At 43.0% G+C, this 19,092-nt stretch overlaps 1 protein-coding gene across 2 annotated transcripts in view; it reads right to left on the minus strand.

The window, feature by feature from the left end:
- The window catches only part of VAV3 (vav guanine nucleotide exchange factor 3), a 273,882-nt gene that overhangs the window by 38,596 nt on the left and 216,194 nt on the right, over window positions 1–19,092 (minus strand). For both annotated transcript variants that reach the window (XM_024570427.4, XM_045203367.3), the window contains one exon: window positions 6,791–6,927. In XM_024570427.4, coding sequence (XP_024426195.2) covers window positions 6,791–6,927 — 137 coding nt within the window. The remainder of the gene's footprint in view (window positions 1–6,790; window positions 6,928–19,092) is intronic.

Here is a 19,092-nt window from a genome sequence, read left to right on the forward strand (position 1 = left end):
CTATGACTGAAGCCCTTGGGATTCAGAGAGGGGCCCCACGATGGAGCCTTGGGTAAGGAGGGGTTTAAGCTAAGAGAATGTGGGTGGAAAGGAAATTTCACACAAAAGGTAAAAGACGTATCAGTGACTGAAGGGTTGAGGAAACACATCTCTTATGAAAAAGATTCCTCCCATTGAACGCTTCGTTTTTTCCCCAGGTTACAATGAAAAAAACCTATCTGAAAAAAAAGTCACCCGGATTGTTGTTTATTTGAACCTGAAACACAGCAGTCACGTGGGAAGCAGAATTCCTGACCAGGTGAACTGTGAGGAGGGTCCACGGCCCGCACTCGAGACACTGCGTCTTGCAGGCTGAGAGGGTGGAAATGTGGAACTGAACACCTTGCTGTCCACGGCCAAGTTCGGGCTCCTTGCCACTGGACTTCGTGTGACAAGGATACTTCCTTCTTCCTGAGAATCTCCAAAAGCTCAGCTCATTTCCTGACTCTTTACCCTTTCCTTTGAGGCAAAGTCTTTTAAAAAATTTAAGCAAAAGTCTTCTACATAAAGCAATGTTTTGTCTCCCGATCATTCCACCAACACAGAACTGAACTGTTTGAAAGATGTGCTTTCCTTAGAGGTGTTAGCAGTTTCAAACAACTCTCCTGAAACAAAGGTAGGATGGTCTAACATGCAGGATTAAAGCAGGAGACCAGGGGTCTGGAAGAGAGCCTGATTTTAAGTCTGCAACTACCATCCCGTAGGTGGACAAGACCTTTGGCCCTTCAAAGCCACAGGTCTACTTTACCCTCTTTGCGGAGACGTCTGCGAATGAATCGGAATCTTTGTGACGCCGTTTTCACTTCTTAGGATGAAGACCATGTAGATGCTTGATCTCTAAGTGTGAATTATTGCAACTATTTTCTAGGTTATTTAACTTTCGTTGTGGATAAAAACATATCTTTTTGGCACACTGATTACAGTTCCGCTTATAATTACTTTTTGGTTCCAATTAGCCTACAAAATTCTCCCTGTGGAACATTTGGGTATTCATAAATGACAAGGCAGCAAATAAAAGCCCATGATATAAGACACAGAATCCTCACTGTTTCACACGCTGAATTCTAAGAAGAAAACACCTAGAAAGCACTCTACTGTGTACAAATCATATATGGCATGGGATGACTTCACATTTGCCTGTTCTCTCTCCCTGTCTGTCTGTCTCTCTCCCCACACCCCCTTCTCTCTTGTAAGTAAAATCTGTATCTTTTCTGGGAAAACAAAGTTTCTAATACAAACAATCTCTTTCAGCATGAAGCATGTTCTCCTTAGTTACTAAGTGCTTGTGAATGACTTCAAAGCAACAGGTGTATCATCCGTCACTGGCACGATCAGAATTGTTCTGTAAGTTGTTACACTCAGTCAAAACTCTGCCTCACACCTGCACTGGAAAACTACCCTAAATGGCCAATTTCCTATTCTGTATTCACTCCACTTGAAGACAATTGTTCAGAACTTTCAAGGAAAGAGAAAGGGAAAGAAAAAAGAGAACAAAGATGAAAAGAGAAAGCTGCCAAATAAATCTCTTCGATGCAAAGATTTAACAGAGGACATTTTTATAGCTCAATTGGCGACTCATTGTTTGAAAGAAGTTATAATAAAAATGCAGATAGCTCGCTCACTTCAATAGCATTAGAAATTACTGTTGTTATAATAATAATACAGACTAGACTAATAGCTATTCAAAGAAAGTTCCTGATAGGGAGCGGAGGATAATTTGTATTCTTTGGGCAGAGTATGCAGGAAACAGGGCGGTCTATAACAAAACTCGACTTTCTGCACTAATGTGTGAAGTGACTCGCTGGGGGAGAAACAGGAGAAAACAGTTTAGTTTTGAAAGCATCTTTTTTATGAACATTTCAAAATAAGTCAAAGCACTTAGCTAGTACAAAAGGCATTTTTGAAATTCAATGCAAAACCACTGTACAATCCCAACAACTAATGCGGATTTTTCTCCACAGGCCTACTAGGTATAGTGGTGATGATGTGATTTATAAAAACCCTTAACTAAAAACACTGAAAATGGAAGCCAGTCTCGTCGCCTCCCAGCTGATGGTTCAGACCACCGGCTTAGACACCAGTTGTCTTGCTGGTGGTCCTCCCAGGACGAAACACGGAGTTGGACCCAGAGTAGGCACTCACTAGTATTTGGATGGATTGATCGATGGATTAATAAACAGGAGCTTCTGTTTAATGAGCACTGTAATAGAACTCTTTCATACGCCAGAGCCTTTCCTCTCTATATGCAGTAATGATCGTAGGTTATTTATTTTCTTCTGTCCACATTTTACAGATGACGAAACTGAAGCCCGCAGAGGAAGTGACCTCCTTAAGGTTGTTCTGCTAGCAGACGGCAGAGTCAGTAACTAAAACTGAGCAAAAGGAGCTACAATTTCCCCAATTCTAGCACGGGGAGAAGAAGCACTCCACTTTCTTCTCTGGTGCTATGTGCAACCTCAAATGAGAACAAACCAAGTGGGAAGAAACTGCGAGAGGCGCTTAAAAACTGTCTTCTCAAAAGCAAATTAAACAAACAAAAAAATAATCCACAGCACAGCCAGTGTGGGAGTCCCAGCCGACAGGATGAAAACCATAAAGCACGGGTCTTCTGCAGACGTGAAAACTGGCCAACTGAAAGCACAGGGGTCCACTTGTGTGACTCCAAAGGACCAAGCCAGCAAGAAGGAAAGAGCTTGTCATTCTAGATCATTCCATTGGTAATTACCAGAGCCAAAGAATTGCATCAATTGTAACACCATATTTTGTAGATATACTTAATAAGTCAGCTTATTATCAATGACTGACTAGTGAGCTGGGGGTAACAGCCTTAACTACCATAGAGTATTATTAATTGGACCATCTAGTCAGTGGCCCACATTAAATTATCTGGGGTCCTATACACAGGATTCATGCCTGGGTCCACCCTAGATGAACTGCAGCCTGATCTATGGAAGTGGGGTTATGGGTGGACATGTTTATAATCCCCGCGAGAAAATGCAGCCAGAGTTGGGGGCACTGCTTTGGGCCAGCCCACCTCCTATGCCACATGAAGAAATACAGCCATGCTGTGACTGGGTTGACCCAGGCCACACAGCGCTGTGGCTGCCGACATGAGCTGTGAACCCAGGTTTTCTCATTCTCCCTGGCTCCCTCCAATAAGGAGCTAGAGCAGTGTGGGGTGGGCCAAAAAGTCCATGTAGTATTTTCCATAACATAAAAGACATTTTTCATTTTTATCAATAACTTTATTGATCTGGATATTTGAGTATCTGGGCTATCTCCCGATATTGGCTTCTAGTGGGTAGCAGCCAGGGGTGCTGCTAAACACCTTCCAATGCACAAGGCAGCCCCACAGCAAAGGATTATTTGGCCAAAATGTCAATAGCGGCAAACCACTTTGGACACGTTCAGTCACAGCACCTTCTCCACACTGCACACAGCTTTTCTGTGTGTGTTTCAGCTGCATTTTTACCTTTCTTGAAATAATAAAGCATAAGAATGCTGAAATGTTGCATATTTGCTTCCATCTTTAACATTAAAATGGCTGCACAAAAACTCACCAATTTTGATAAGTTTTTTTTTAAATGTACACCCATATGACAGCTGTCACAATACAAGTTAACAAAATTAAAGACAACTAAGCGCTACGAGAGCCATCGTACAGAAAAAACATCGTGGACTTTTTGGCCAACCCTACCTCTGTCAGCAAAAATCCCTCTGCCTGGCTTAGAGGTGCCCATAAGACAACTCTGACTCATGCTACCTCTTTGCCAGAAATGCTAGACGAACTTTGAACACATCTCTGGAAATCCAAGCACATGGCTAGTGCCACCCAGCACGAGTGGTTCTCCCAAAGGCAGGAGACCTGATGTCAGAGCTACAACCGGGGTCAGAAATTGAAGTGTGAGCCGTGTCTGAGGAGCAAGCACAGGGCTGACATTCAATACACGCTGCTGGTCTGCCATAAATGTGCTAATTGTTTTTCTCTGTCCAGACATCGGCTTCCCTTGTTCCTATCATATATCCTCCCCTCAACAGACACACACACACCCTGTCATCGAACGGTTCTCCTGTCTCCTGAGACCTTCCGGAGCCATTACTGCACCATCATACTAGGAGAGCTTCGCGTTTCCAAGTCTGCTGCAAGGAAAAGACTGACAATAATGTCTTTCTTGCTGCCTGCAAAGAACAGAAGGCAGCATGATTTCGTGAAATGAGGACTGTGCTTCCAGTCCCACATGGAAGAAGCTGAAGTCATCGTTCCGCCCTAACAAGTAAAAAGCTGAAGAGATGGAAAACTGTTCTTGTATCCGGAAGCAGGGAGGATGCAGGACAAACTTTGGTCCCCAGCCCCGGAGAGACAAACAGGCAAAAACAAGGAGTCCGGCGTATGCAGCAGAGAATACGGAGCAGTGCAGGTGTGAGGGCAGTGAGAGGTGAAGTCAGAGACATCGGCGGGGCTGCTGCTCGATCCTCTGCCTCACAAAGCCTCCTCCACTCAGGCTAAGAAATGTGACTTCTGTCTGGTCAGAAGGAAGACACCAGGAGACTTGAACAAGGAATTGGGAAATGGTGTCTGAACTTGGCAGTGGTATGAAGGATGACAAATTCTGAAGGTCAGATCAGTCAGAAAGTGATCTCAGATGTCACATGATAATGAGGTTGGGGAGGGACAATTGGCAGGGATGAGAGGCACAGAAGGGGCCTACAAAAACTCTGGGGACTGACTTTGTCATTGTTTTTTTTTTTAAAAAAAAACCCTCACCATAGGATACATTTTTCATTGATTTTAGAGAGAGAGGGAGGGAGGGAGGACAAAAGGGGGGTGGGGAGAGAGAGAGAGAGAGAGAGAGAGAGAGAGAAACATGGATCAGTTGCCTGCCATACACCACTCGCAAGATAAGGAGGTAGTTCCCCTTAAGTGAACTGTAAATACAGGAATGCCATGAAAATTATATCATACCCACAAGTCTTAGGTTTGGGGAAAAAATGCTCTGGTGGGATGGAAGCTGCAACCTAGGTATGTGTCCTGACCGGGGATCGATCCCATAACCTTTTGGTGTACAGGACAACACTCCAACCAACTGAGCCACCTGGCCAGGGCTGACTTTGTCATCTTGGTTGTAGTGATGATTTCACTTGTACATATACTTGTCAAACAAACAAGCAAACAAATTATAACCAGAGACATTGAAATTAAGAACAAACTGACAGTAACCAGAGGAGAGGTGGGAGGGGATAATGGGGAAAAAGGCGGAGGGCTTTCAGGAACATCTATAAAGGACACATGGGCAAAACCAAAGAGGGGTAGGATCAAGGGTGGGAAGTGGGGATGGCGAGGTGGGGGGGAGTAGTGGTTGGGGGGGAATGGAGACAGCTGTACTTGAACAACAATAAAAAAACATCAAAATGTACACTTTAAATATGGACAGTTTAATATCTGTCTCAAAGCTGTTATTTCACAGTGGTCTAAGTTGTAATAGTCTGCAAAAGACTGCATTCTGATTAGAGCATAAGGAAGTGGAGAATGAGTGGAGACCACTCCCAAGAAGCTGTGCCTCTGAAGTGGGAGCAGAAGACAGACATAATGAGGCAAAGGGTTGAGTCACACGTGCTTTAAGAGGGGAGGAGTCAATGGCAAGAATGAAGTTGAAATGTAGGGATCAAGAGCTAGCTGACGGAATACGGCACGGAAAATTCAAAGAAGAAAGGTAAGTCTTGAAGAAGAGGAATCTTATGGGCACAAATACAGGCGTATTTTGCGGTTGGATCGGGAGATGCACGGGTGGACTGGAGGGTTAGTAGAATTTCAGCCTGTCATTCCCTCTGTTTCTTTTTGGGGGGAGGATGAGGTATGAGAAGAGTAGGATATGTGGGTGGAGCTTTGGAACAGTCACTGGCTACCGCGACTGAAATGTAATCAGAGACAGACTTTCAATCCAGGAGCGTTCTTCTGTGGCAAGTGGCGCACAAGCGAAGTCCAAGCGAACTCGCACGTGTGCGTGGTGGCTCCCATCCAACAGCCCTCTTCTGCTGCCTCTTTCCCCCCAGCCGAATTTCACTCCTGGGCTACAGATTTTTAACACACTCTTAAACTTTGTTGGAAAATAGTCCTACAATACAGAGGAATATAGAGAACAATTCAGTGAGTAGCAACGGTCCACCACCAAGGTTTAGCAAATCTTAACACGATGCCATATTTACCTGAGTTAAGAAAGTCCTTGAACCCAACATGGGCTTGTTGGACAAAAGAGTTTCCACCACCAGCAAATGTCAAGTGCTCACCTCCTTTTCACATTTCACACATTTCATGAGTGATGTCCAGAGTACACGAGAACCTCAGGGAGTACTGGGGAAGGGAACAAACCACACGTGGCCACAGATGGCCACTGGCAAGCTAATTAGGTAGTTCCCCTTAAGTGAACCACAAAACACGAATGCCATGCAAATTAGGTCATACCCACATGTCCTAGGTTTGGGAAGGAAAAATGCTCTTGCAAACTATGAATTTTTAATAAAAAATGGTAACTTTGATTCACAACACTGACGCTATTTTTCTTTAGTGTGCCAACACTCATTGCCACCTCGACATCGGTAAATATAAGGAAGGTTAATAAAAAATACTTTTTTCCCATGTCACGTAAAATTTCTGAAGCTGAAAGCATGAAGTCAGTTTCTAAAAACAAGAGCTTTGTTCTTTAAGTCTACAAAGAACAAAGCTCTTGTCTTTAAGTCTACCAGACAGTCATACCTGCCAAAACAGACTGTGTGCGTCTCCCCTCAGAAGCTCAACTGTGTCCCCGGCCTGGATGTGCAACGGGGGCCCTTCATGAAGAGCGGGGGGCGGCGTCCCAGCATAGTTCCTAATGACCTGCATCTTTGGTAAACCTGAAAACAAACAGTAACAACTTTTAGAACGGACACAAAAATGATGTGTGAAATCCAAATGTGCTTTAAAAAAAAAAAAACAGCATCATTATTAACATTAAAAAGTTTTAATAGCCCCAAGTCCAAGTAAACATCTGAAGTAACTACAATGGAATGTGTTCCAACTTTCTCATAATTGGAGATGCTAATGCAGTAAGACATATATTTATGCCCTGATTCCTCTCCCTCGCCATCCATCTATTTTTAGTTGAGAAGATATTTCTCTTTCAGCTGATGCCTGCTTCATGAAAAACACATCACGTACGGTTTAATGGAAAAGAATCAATTTTTTCATCAACTCTATCCTTTCTGCCTATTACTTTCCTCTTGGGCATTGCCTGATTTCATCACGGAGGCGGCTCACCCTTTCTGTGCGTGTATCACGTTGCCCAGTCTAAGGCTCATATCTTAAGGTTATCTTTGTAATTCAAAAGCAAAACCGTGATGGATGTGCCAGGGCAATATTTAAGACATTTATAGGGAGAAATTCTTCAGGCTCCCATTCAGGCTTGCAAAGCAGACCCAGCAAAGGGAACATGTCTAAGCCAATAGCATCAACAATGCCTGAAATCCAGATGCACCCCCGGTCTCTGCATTTCTTCTAATGTACAGTGAAGGCCTCGGTGCAACATTTCATTTCTGAGAGTGGCAGCTTCCACTGCAATGGGCCTAATTGCATTAATAATGTCCCAAATGGACAGCCCCACAGTCACCTTTTCATTTAGAAGTAAAACCGCTCCCTCCTACAAGAGCTCACCCATAAGCATGATATCTGTGGCACATTTGTGGACTGAAGTCATTGCTAATGACACTGGAAGACTTTTCATTCTAACAATGGACCACAATAAAGGTGTAACTAGCAGAAGAGGCTGGATGGATGTCATCGAGTTCTCGATGTTTAAATTACCCAGGAAAGACCCAGTATCTGACATGTTCCAGCAAACACTTTAATGAAGTCTTCCAAAATCCCTTCGCCAACACATTCTTATCCATCCAGTCCACAGGAGGCAGCAGGGCAGAAAACCATGGTGCCCTTCACCCCAGTGTGGCTGCTGCCACTCCTGGGGCGTGTAGGAGTTGCCACGCCTCCTCCTGGCCTCAGTCCTGTGCCCCCGGAGCTCGGGAGGGGTGCCTTTAATCCCACACCTTCCCGGGAGTGCTTCCCCACCAGATGTTCTGAGGTGGCGCCCTTACACCAACAGCAGACTTTGTTGTCTTTCCCAAAAACAACACTGGACGGCCCTTCTCGGTGGAGTGTTTATCCAGCCTACACGCTGTAAATGCCTCGGGTACAGAAGGAGCTGACTTTTCCATTTCCATGAGGCTGCTGTTGCTCGTTTAACGTGAAACCCCATCATTGTGTAAATTCTATAAACATCTGATCACTCTGTTGTAGGCCTGAAACTAACAGAATATTGTATGCCAACTGTAGTTGAAAAATATTATTGAAAATTAATATATGAATTATATAATAGTATTCTCCTATTTCTAACCCTTCCCATTGCACTTAGAATGAAATCCGGACCCCTGGCCACAGCCTATGAACCCATATGTTTTCTGGCCCCCAGAACTCTCCAGTCTCATACCTGCTCACAGCTTTTCGTCATTCTGACCGTTTTGTAGTTGCTTAAACTCCCTGAGTGAGCGGATCCAACTCTGTTAGGAACCTTAACTTGTAATTCATCTATTATTTGCTAACTGGTCATCTGTCTCCTGGCCTCTCCTTTTCTATATATTTGTACTGCCTAAATTTGTATGTTAAACATTTATTATTTTCATAATCAAATTTAGCTTCTAATAGTAAAAATATTCAGATTTTATTGGACAACTACCACTTCATCATTAGTTTTGACTTGCTTTTTAATGGTTTGTATCTATTTGTGCTTTTACCTATAACTATCAATCACCATGCTCCATGCAACTGAAATTTGGCGGGAAGTAAAATTATTTTTAATGTGCAAAATTGCTAATATATTTCTTAAAAGTCCTTAAGAATGATGCTCTTAATAATTTATATTCATCCTGAATATCCTTTAAATTAGGTGACTTGCATCACTGATAGAAAAAGAATACTTTTTTACACCATACGCTCCGTGGCTGAATCGGCACAAAAATACAAGTTCTAATGTGAAGAAAGCCGCTTATACTTTCTAAACAAAGTCTGTCTGGTCTCACCCCTTTACCCGCCTTGCTTGCCACTATTTTCGTTTCTCTCGAGCTGCCTCCTTCCTGCGATACATTTGCTTGATAGCTGAAAGCCTCTTGCCTCGCCTTCCCCAAAGGCCCCGCTGTGTGCAGACCGGGTCTATTGATTTGGGGAGAAGGAAGAGATCTGCTAATTGGTATTCCTGATGGCAAAGATATAGAGGACGCTGATGACTCGGGCCGTAGTTCTGATGTGCTGGAGTTTCTGAGAGGCCTGGGGGCCCTTAGGTCAGAGACCAAGGATCCACACATCTGCAAAAAATGCATGTACGTTGAACAATCTCTCTACCTTTCTCAGGGACATTTTTCTGTAAGAAACTTTCTGAAATAGGAAAAAAGGAAAAGTAGAAGAGCCATCTCCTCTTTATAAAATGGCCCCATGCTGAAATGATTGATCTGGAAGAGCTTCCAACCTGCTGTCTTGATCAACTTTGATGAGCTCACTTTCAAACTCGGGGGACCACAGCCATCATGGCATCTTGCAGGTAACTTTGAGGTTCAGTCTCTCCCCTGTTATTTACCCTGATTATTGTTTCCTCCTTGACCTTTTTCCAAAATAAAAGAGTAATTCAAGTCAGACCATTTAGACACAATCTTACAGATTCGATGTGAGCAGACTGAGTATATAAATGTATCACTCTGAAATTAAGTGAGTGAATAATTATTACTCCAACCCAGCAATGTTTCCTAGGAGGAGGCTGGCTCTGTATCTGTCTTTAAGGTGGTAAAATGTTGGTTTCATTCCCGGTCACTGGGTCAAGATCAATGACCAACGTATCTACATAAGAATATACAGAACCTGAGTCTCAAAAGAACGTCCCTTGTTAGCACTACAACAAGGAGAGAGAAACCACACTGAGCTGAGCCTGCTTTTCAAATAACATTGTTGTGGCAACAGAAACAGCACACACTAGCACTGAATAGTGATTCTGGCCAGGAAGCTTCTTCAGGTAATTAAGTCAAATATTTTGTTTCCATGTAAAATAAAGTCCAGTTGCATCTAGCTAACTAAAAGCCAAAAAAAAAAAAAAAACCCCAAAAAACACCTGTTCTTTCGAATACCAACCTTTCACCCAGTGAGAATGGAATCCTGGGTTAACTAAGAAAAAGAAGGGAAGATTATGGAAAGGCCAGACGTGATTGCTGGTAATTTTAATACCTAATGAATAAATCAGTAACTTTTTCCAAGAGAGCTGGGAAAGAATCCGATGCAGAATGTCCCAGTGGGAAATGAGAGTTTTATAAATAGCAACAGACCCTTCAATTACTAAAGGAAGTTCAGAGATTTTGTCTCAAAATCTCTACATGAGCCTGGGATTATATACACTAGGTGTCTATATTCTTCTTCCTTCCTACAGATTCATTGGGAATACGAAAAAAAGTAAGGTATTAGCCTACAAAGCTTGTGTCCTCTACAATTATTCAATTTAAAATATTTGAAATGTACGTAGGCTATTGACTTTAGAAAGAGTGATGTTTTGTTTGCTCTTCAAAAAAAATCTTGATATTTTTTTCTCCACCTCCTATCAACTCAAAAGTTATTACCACTCTTCCTGGTCTTTTTCTTTTTTCTGTTCTTATTTCCTTAAGGTTAGCTTTCTTCTCTCCCCACATTTTTAGCTTCCTATCTTTTCTACATAAAGAGCTTCTTTCATCAACCTTAAATACCAAAATTATGCTATAGTTTCAACTTGTTCCAATTTAATACAAGAAGCTCTTTAAATAGTTAGAGATACAGTTGCTTCTAATTATCTCAAAAATCATAAAAACGAAGTGGAACCTACATCCCAAGGGTATAATAACAAATATAAAGGTGATAATTATTGAAACGTAAACTGCTGACTACAAAGAAAAATACGACATGTTGGAACAGTAAGAAATCGTGCCAAAAGTCAGGAATCGCCTGCACGGAGGTTACACTGGTAAAAACAGGACTGCGCATAGAAGACACGCTGAACTTGAACTTTGTTCATCCTCACTTCTCCCAATACCAGTGACACTGAACTCACAGTCACACGCAATCATCCTTTACAAAAACACCCGCACACAACCTGCAATACGTCACTACTAACACGCGCTTAATTCTAGAACCCCAGCGCTGATTTCTCACTGACTTAATATGCATACCGTGACAAATGGCTGACCCTAAACGTGGCCTGCCCCTGAGTTCTTGGACAGAGTCTGACCATTTCATTCACGTGTTTCTTGTTCCTTAAGACAAAATCCTCTGGGACAACGAACAAAACTTCTCTGTCCTTGCTCAGGTTCACCCCATCACAGCACTGGGATGTGCACAGGCTTGAGTCAGAGGAATCAGCTGTTGCTGACTGTTTTTAAAGTACAGAAAAGTTTCCTGGGGTCTAACCGACCGTGGGCCAAAACAATTCTTTCAATATACATATATTGAGTATCTGCTATTAATGAGACCACAGCTCAAAGGTTTGGTTAAGTTCAAGTATGACAAAAAGCAGGCATAATTCTTAGAGAAAAGAACATTTCACGTAAATCCATACCTGGGCACTGGCTGTGTGAAGCACCATTAATTAGTACCTCTCTGTTCAATAAACTCAATAAACATTGGTTGAGGCCCTTGTTTCCATCTACCTTGGAGTTATAACTTTTCTGAAAAACCTAGTTACAGAATTTTCTTTTAAGTCCCAATAACAGTAAGGAGACATTCTATTCAAGAAAGTTCTTTTTGCTTTTTCTGTAAAATTTCTTGTACATCTCTATAGAAAAAATTTTTCATCGATTACAAAAAAAACCCACAAAAATCAATGTTTTTTATTTTTCTTTAGAGCAAAGACTGTAAATCATTCATCTTTGTTTTATTAACCCCAAGCACAGTGCTCAGATATGGTAAAAACCTGGTAAAAGAAAAAAAAAGAGTGATTTCATTTTCAAGAGAAAGTTTTACTATGAGATTTGAGTGTTAATTTTAGGACAAAAGTATGTGATAAAACCAAATGAACGTTTCTTTTTCCTATTATGTTCAACGGTTTAACAATTCATGACATTTGTTCTTAAGTTCACTTTGATGTAACCACTAAGAAATCTAAGTTGTGGCAGTAACTTCTGTGTTTTAGTGACCGAGTTTGATCCAAACATCCGAGAGGGCGTTGGAGCCACGAAGTTAAGAAAACCCAGGGTGTCCGTCTGAACAAATGAAGCAGCAACTTACTTCTCAACTCCGATTTCTCCTGGGGCTCTGCCCCCAAACCAATAAACTCACACGCTCCTTCTCTAGTGAGCTACAAATACCAAGCTTCCCACTGTCTTCCAGATTACTTTTTTCTTTTTATCTCCCCACTAGATAGATCCTTCCAGAATATATCTCCGTTTTTGTCAAATTTCACCAAGACCAAGTAGAATGATTTTAGATAAAACAGAGAAAATAAGTTTGAAAGTGTTTTGAAAAGTTACTTTCCCATGGATAGAATGCTTTGGAGTCTACAGATACTCAAAACCATATTTATCTGCAGGTTGGGTTGGTGCCTGGACTCCCTGCTGGTGGTGGTTCATTTAGTCCTGCGACATGAGAGGCAACAATGAGTGAGGAGCTTAGCATCGAGTAGGGACAGAGAGGGACGCACAAAGTCTTGCTCAGGGTGACACTGAGACCTGTCACTTTGTAAGTGCTCCGCCTAACCAGGTGAGCTCAGAGGTTTCCAGGGAAGTGGATTGGAAAGCGAGGTAGGCGTCAGCCAGACCTAGGGAGGGCGTACTCGCTCCCACAACTGAAGAGGCACCAACCTCTGTGCTTAAATGACCTCCTTCGGCAGGACTCTGCCAGGTGGGGCAAGACAGGGGGATTCAGAGACCAGCAATAGAGGGGCTCAAACGTTGGGTCCTACTGTAACAGCGGGCCAATTAGACCCGTCAGCGAGCATGGGAGGGAGCTGACGACTAGCAGGGGGATGGAGGAGCAGGGGTCTCTCAGGCGGGCGTGAGAGGGTGAGGTGCAGAAATGGAACAACTTCAGGTGATGACCAGGCCCAAGGTGCAGCTGAAAGGAGGCCAGCGCCAGACGTCCCTGGAGGTGAAAAGGTCAATGTCAGGGGAAGCACGGAGGCTCGGGTTTCACAAGTGGATTTGTTCCTTTTACTCCAAGCTTCTTTTTCTAAGAAAATGCCACTTTGAAGAGTTTTAAATGACCTTAAAAAGAGGTGTATCCTGCGTTTATTACAAATGCTATGGGAAACAGAACAGACAGCACTCTCGGTGAAGGTGAGTGAGCAAACACAACTTGTGTGCACGGAACCAGTGCTACGGCTGCTCCGCACCTCACTGAAATCTTGGTTTGATGATGTCTGGGTTTGTTGACTGAGAGGCAACGCATGGCAGGAGAAAGCACTGGCCCGGTGACGACCGGCAGTTCCAGTTATAGGGAGACCACCCCAGCTCCGTGCCAGCTGGCTGCCCCTGCTCCTCTGCTGACTACAGGCACAGTCCCTCGAGGGCGCCCTCAGGGATGGTCCCCAGAGAGCGGGACCTCAGGAAACGCAACTCCTGCACACAGGCCTAACCTCCAGCCCCTGCACGATTTTCAGGGAAGACAATCATTTCTATTGCTTGAATAATTAAAGTAAGACTTCAGCTTATCAAACAAAACCACCTAACAAAGGTTAGGTGGATATGGGATAAAGGTGACATTTACGAGCAAATTCCACATCTATAAAGTCATGTCCTAACGATAAGAATCTTTTTTTTTCCCCAAGCAGAATTTCAAATTTCATAACCTGTGTTTTCTTTCCCTTTCTGGCGATCACAGGTAATAAGGGGCGCTACAGGAGAGGGCAGCTAGGAAAGAACTGTTAGACACGGGGACCTAATCCTCCTTGACACTTCTGTCCTGAGACTTGCCTCTGGGTGTGTGTTCTCTCAGACGTCACACTGGCTCATATAACCTTGAACACATTCCTTTTGATCTCAGCGTGATGCTGCTCCCAGGATGGACTGAGTTTCCACACAGCGGCAGCACACAGCCAAGGCAAAACCCTTGACAAAATGTTCCGTGATTCACAGAGCACATCTTGCAATGAAAGCTCTATTCACTGTACACAAGAAACAGCACTGAAAATTAAAACATCGTTTCAGACTCATTTTGTGGTGATATTTTCAGGGGTTTTGCGGGTACTATGGAAAATGTATGTCCAGCAACTTAAATATTCACTCGGTTTATTAGTACAGTCATGCAAGAGAACTAAGCCAGTCAGAGAAAGACAAGTACCATATGATCTCACTCATATGTGAAATCTAATGAGTAAAATAAACTAATGAGAAAAATAGAATCAGAGGTATAGAAACATAGAACAGACCGACAGCTGTAAGAGGGGAAGGGGGAGGGGAATGGGTACAAGAAGGTGAAGGGTCAAAGAACTTATACGCTTGACCCATGGACATGGACAACGGTGTGGGGACTGCCTGGGGGAGAGGGGAGGGCTGGGTGAAAGGGGGCAAAGGGAGAAAAATTGGGAAAACTATAATAGCATAAACAATAAAATATAATTAAAATTAAAAAAAAAGAAAATGTACGTCCAGCAACTTAAATACTCAATCAGTGCATACACAAGGGAAATGGCGAATTACTATTAGCACTACCACACGGCAGACAAATAATGGAGTTCAGGTCCTGGTTTTTATTCTGGCATAGAATTTATATGAGGATCCAAGCATTTCCTTAAACGTCATTTTGCCTCAATTTTCCTACTGGGCACACTTTTGCAATGTATTTTTTTTTAATGAAAAAACACCCCACTCAAATGAATGGCTTCATGAAGTTACCAACGTGAAAGGTAGAACATACCATTCCTTATAAAACATAGAGCCAGAGCATAACAGGTTTGATGTGTCACTTCAGAGCTATATGTAGGAAATGGGATCAGATAAACTCATCAGAGGAATTCACTTCTGTAAATAAATAAAGGGCCACAGGCGTTCCTGTCAACAAGGGGAACCCCTCCCACGTGGAAGCACGCTGCAGGAAGACCCCTGCTCACCACCGCCCCCAGAGAAACTGCAGGCACACCGATAAGATGGCCGCTCCCTTTATGAGGAAGCGTGCTGGTATTTTTATATAAACGTAACGATGTAAGTACACAGGTACAAAAATGGCTTCTATTTTTACATGACATTCTTGCAATCTATAGAAATGAATCCCAGCTTCGTCATGCTTTTTAAGGAAATACTTACTAAGCAGCTACTATGTACAGTTACTCTGTTAGGTCTTAGGGATATGTGTTCTGCCGAAGGGTTCTTTTCACACGTGAGTGGACACGTACAGAGTTCTCTGCAACATCTATGGATGAGGTACCGAAGTCTCGGACGAGAAACGAAGGGAGGGGTGGCTGTACCACACAGTTCCCCTGGCCCGTCTTCACCATCTTAATTGACTAAAAGCCAGAGCACTACGTTTAAAAGGGCAAACTGTTATACTTTTCTTTCTCCCACCTTTGTGCAAAAGAAAGCTCTTAAATGCCGACATGTACGAGAAGAAAAAGAAGAAAAAACGCTCCAACAATTTAAATCATTTGGCATCCAAAAAGTATTCCCGAGGCTGATTGGATTCATCTCAAATGCACTCACTTCTCTCTCACCTCACATTTTCTCTCCCCGATTCATTCTGTCTGAATCTGGGGCAGTAGCACATGAGTGAGTCTCTGCAGGGCTCAGAAAGGTGGACGGATTCTTGGGCTTGCAGGCCCTGTCCACGCAGCCACTATTCTTTGAATAACAGCACTGACGGTGAAATCCACTTTCAAGGTGCTAAACTTGAAGAGTTCTTTTTCACTGGGCTGCGTTGTGTAATTGTTACTGTCATGTTCGTTATCACAAGTGAGTGGGAAGGCGTTTGGAAGACTTAGCTCCCTTGGCTTTGAAACGAGGTAACTAGAAAAGAAACTAATTCATATGCCAGTTTTTCTAGACATCCACGTATATCTTCACGGAAAGACAGAAACCCACAGTGACCAGCGGCCGTACACACCCCTCTAACACCCCAAAACTCACTCGCATCCATTCCCCGCCTTGATGACACATACCCTTCCCTACGGGAGCAAAGTAAAGGAGACCCTAGGAGGTCATTTACTGGCTGGTACTTTGGCTTTTAGCTTCTGTTTCTTCGTCTTTTCCTAAGGCATCCACGTATTCCTGTGTTTATTAATTTTAAAAAATCTTCCATGTGCTTTTGTGCTTAGAATGGAAGTGATAAACAACACAGGCGTGTTCTTGCCCTCAAAAAACTTAAAATCCAACAGAGAAAAAGGAAAGTATGCAGGCAATTATAATAAAGCATTATGCGTTAAATGGCACGAAAGTTGTGAGTGCTGTGGAAGCGAAGGGCAAGAAGACGGAGCCTCCCCGAGGGCCCAGGGGAGGGCCCCGCCACGGGAGGAGGTCCTGTTGACGAGGCCAGCTTGCCAGCACGGCTCTGGTTTGTGTAATGATGTGGGTGAGACATTTTTCCTGTACAAAATAGGACTTTAAAAAGAGCTCTTATTAAAATTGCAAAAACTTATGACATTTTAAGTAACAATGAAAAGGTAATTTACAATGTACAATTAGCATTATCTTTCAAACATTCATTCCAGTAAAGTTTATGATATGAAAAAAATTGGAAACCATCTAAATGAATAGCGATTGGGAATTGGTTAAATTAAATCTAGGGTAGCTCCTTGTAATTGCACAGCAAGCTGAAATTTAAAGATAATGTTACAGAAGATGGCTTAATGATACAGGATCATATGCAAATACACTGCCAACAGGGAGAAAAGCAGACTACCACACAGCAACGTACACAATGAGACCACATTTCTGTTTAAAGAACAGGGAGCGAAGCACAGAGAAAGATCTGTGAAGATACACACCACCGTCTTGATAGTAGCTACGTTAGGTTTGCAAAATTCTAGGAACTGGCTACTTATCTAAATTTTATAGAGTTAACATCTGTGTCTTTTAAACACTTTTTAAAGTATTTTTGTTCTTGTTGTTAAACCACGTCCTTCAGTGACACCCTGGTTGTCTGCAAAATATGGTCCAAAATGCCACATCCTGACCATAAACACAGGTACCACCCAGGAGTCTCCGACCGTGACATTCCAATCATTGCCAGCCACCAGGGCCGTCCCTCGTCACACTGCACCTGCTTGTGACTTAGCATGAGCACCCACTCTGGGGAGACTTGGCAGGCAGTGGCTCATTTGTGCAAGAAGAGGCTCTGTCTCCTCCCTCTGGGAAGACGCTTGTCCATGCCAGTCCCTGAAAACGCTGGCAGGAGCCCCCTTCCCGGGGCTCCTCTGTGAAGTGCACACAGAGGAGCTGACTGTGAACTTCCACACAGCAGGCACAGACTCCTCTTTGTTCCACTGTGTTTCCACAACCTCCTAAATCACTGTTACAGAAACAACTGCACTGACCACAAGTCGTATGCTCTGTTTGTTTCCTCCCCACTGGAACGCAATCATCACCAAGCCTGGGACCATGAATTATTCAACTGTCCAAGGTCCTGGGATGTTTGGTGCCCAGCAGTCTCTCAATGCGGGGCTGTTGAATAATGAAAGGCCATGGGAATGTTCACCATGGAAGAATAAAGTTTAAAAAATAATTTTAAAAATATGCTTTTCAAAAGGTCTTTCTCAACTAATTCTGCTCCTACAAATAGAATGGCTTAATCGGGCTATTTGTTTGGCCAAATTCTCCTTTTCAACGGCTGTGTGGCTTTAGACTGTAAGGCCCCAGAACAAAGGTTCTGACAACCGCAGTTCTCATCTATATTTGACGGGCTCTCGGACTCAGAAAGAGCTCATTTTCTCCAGCTGTCTCTGCCAACGAAAATAAAGTCCATACTCCAGATTGCTCGGGAGATGTATTTTCCTCTCCTAAATGAACAATAATTGTTTAGATTTTCAAGTCATTATGTGCCTACAAGGAAAGAATTGAACAGCTCAGAAAGGAAATAATTGAACAGCTCGGAAAGGAAAGGAAATTTAAATTCATCATCTGACTAACTGCTCACATGACACAGCCCTAAAATTTTAAGTAGAGCCCTGTATTTAAAGTGACTGTGTCATTGAAGAAAAAATGAGTTGCTTTGCTATTACCAACACTGAGTCCACTCTGCCAGCAACATAGTATTCCCACATGCCAAGACCCACGCCTCCAGTCCCCTTTCTCCAATTAAAAGTATATTTGAAAATATGACAATGGTTTTTTTAAAAGTTATAGTCCAGGCTGAAAAATGATAGTAGCTCAGAAAACATGCACAGAAAAATACTTTCTCAATTTTTATTCTCTGAAGACATTTGGATTTTTCCTTAAAGAGTTTTGATAGGGGAAGAAAAGGTACCTTCCTGAACCAGTGAGAGATGAGGTCACCGGAGCCTAGGTTATCACGGAGCATTTCCAAGCCCAGAGGCACTGCCCTCAACAATCAATGGTTTGGGGATCTAATAGTTATCTTTCCTACTTTATGAAAAGCACTGAGAGAGTTGGACCGGTTTTAGTCAAGGCCACTGGTTTTCAAGTTTCTCTGCTCCGAATGCAACCAGACCGACAGGTTGTGTGATGAGGTTTCAGCAGGAACAGTTACTAACCAAAGGAAAGCTCTGAGCCATCCCACGCCTCAGAGCAAAGGGCAAACTGGGACACAGTCTCTCTGTGCCTAGTGGGTAGAAAAAGACGTACTGGCATATGAAGAATGGGCCAGGAAATGAAGCTAAAAGTTTCTAAGTCTATCCAACTACTCATTAAAATGCTGGCGGTGAAAACTGCATGCAGAATGGGGCAGACTCAACCCAAAAGCAGGAATTCCCCCACCAAGTGAAACGCCCATGATTCACAGCAGCTTCCCGGGCTGCAAAGGCTGGCTGTGTCTTCCCGAAGCTTCCCTGGGTTTTCCAATTATTGTTCTTTATAAACCTACCA

The sequence above is a fragment of the Desmodus rotundus genome, chromosome 12, assembly GCF_022682495.2.
Source record: "Desmodus rotundus isolate HL8 chromosome 12, HLdesRot8A.1, whole genome shotgun sequence".
Lineage (NCBI taxonomy): Eukaryota > Metazoa > Chordata > Mammalia > Chiroptera > Phyllostomidae > Desmodus > Desmodus rotundus.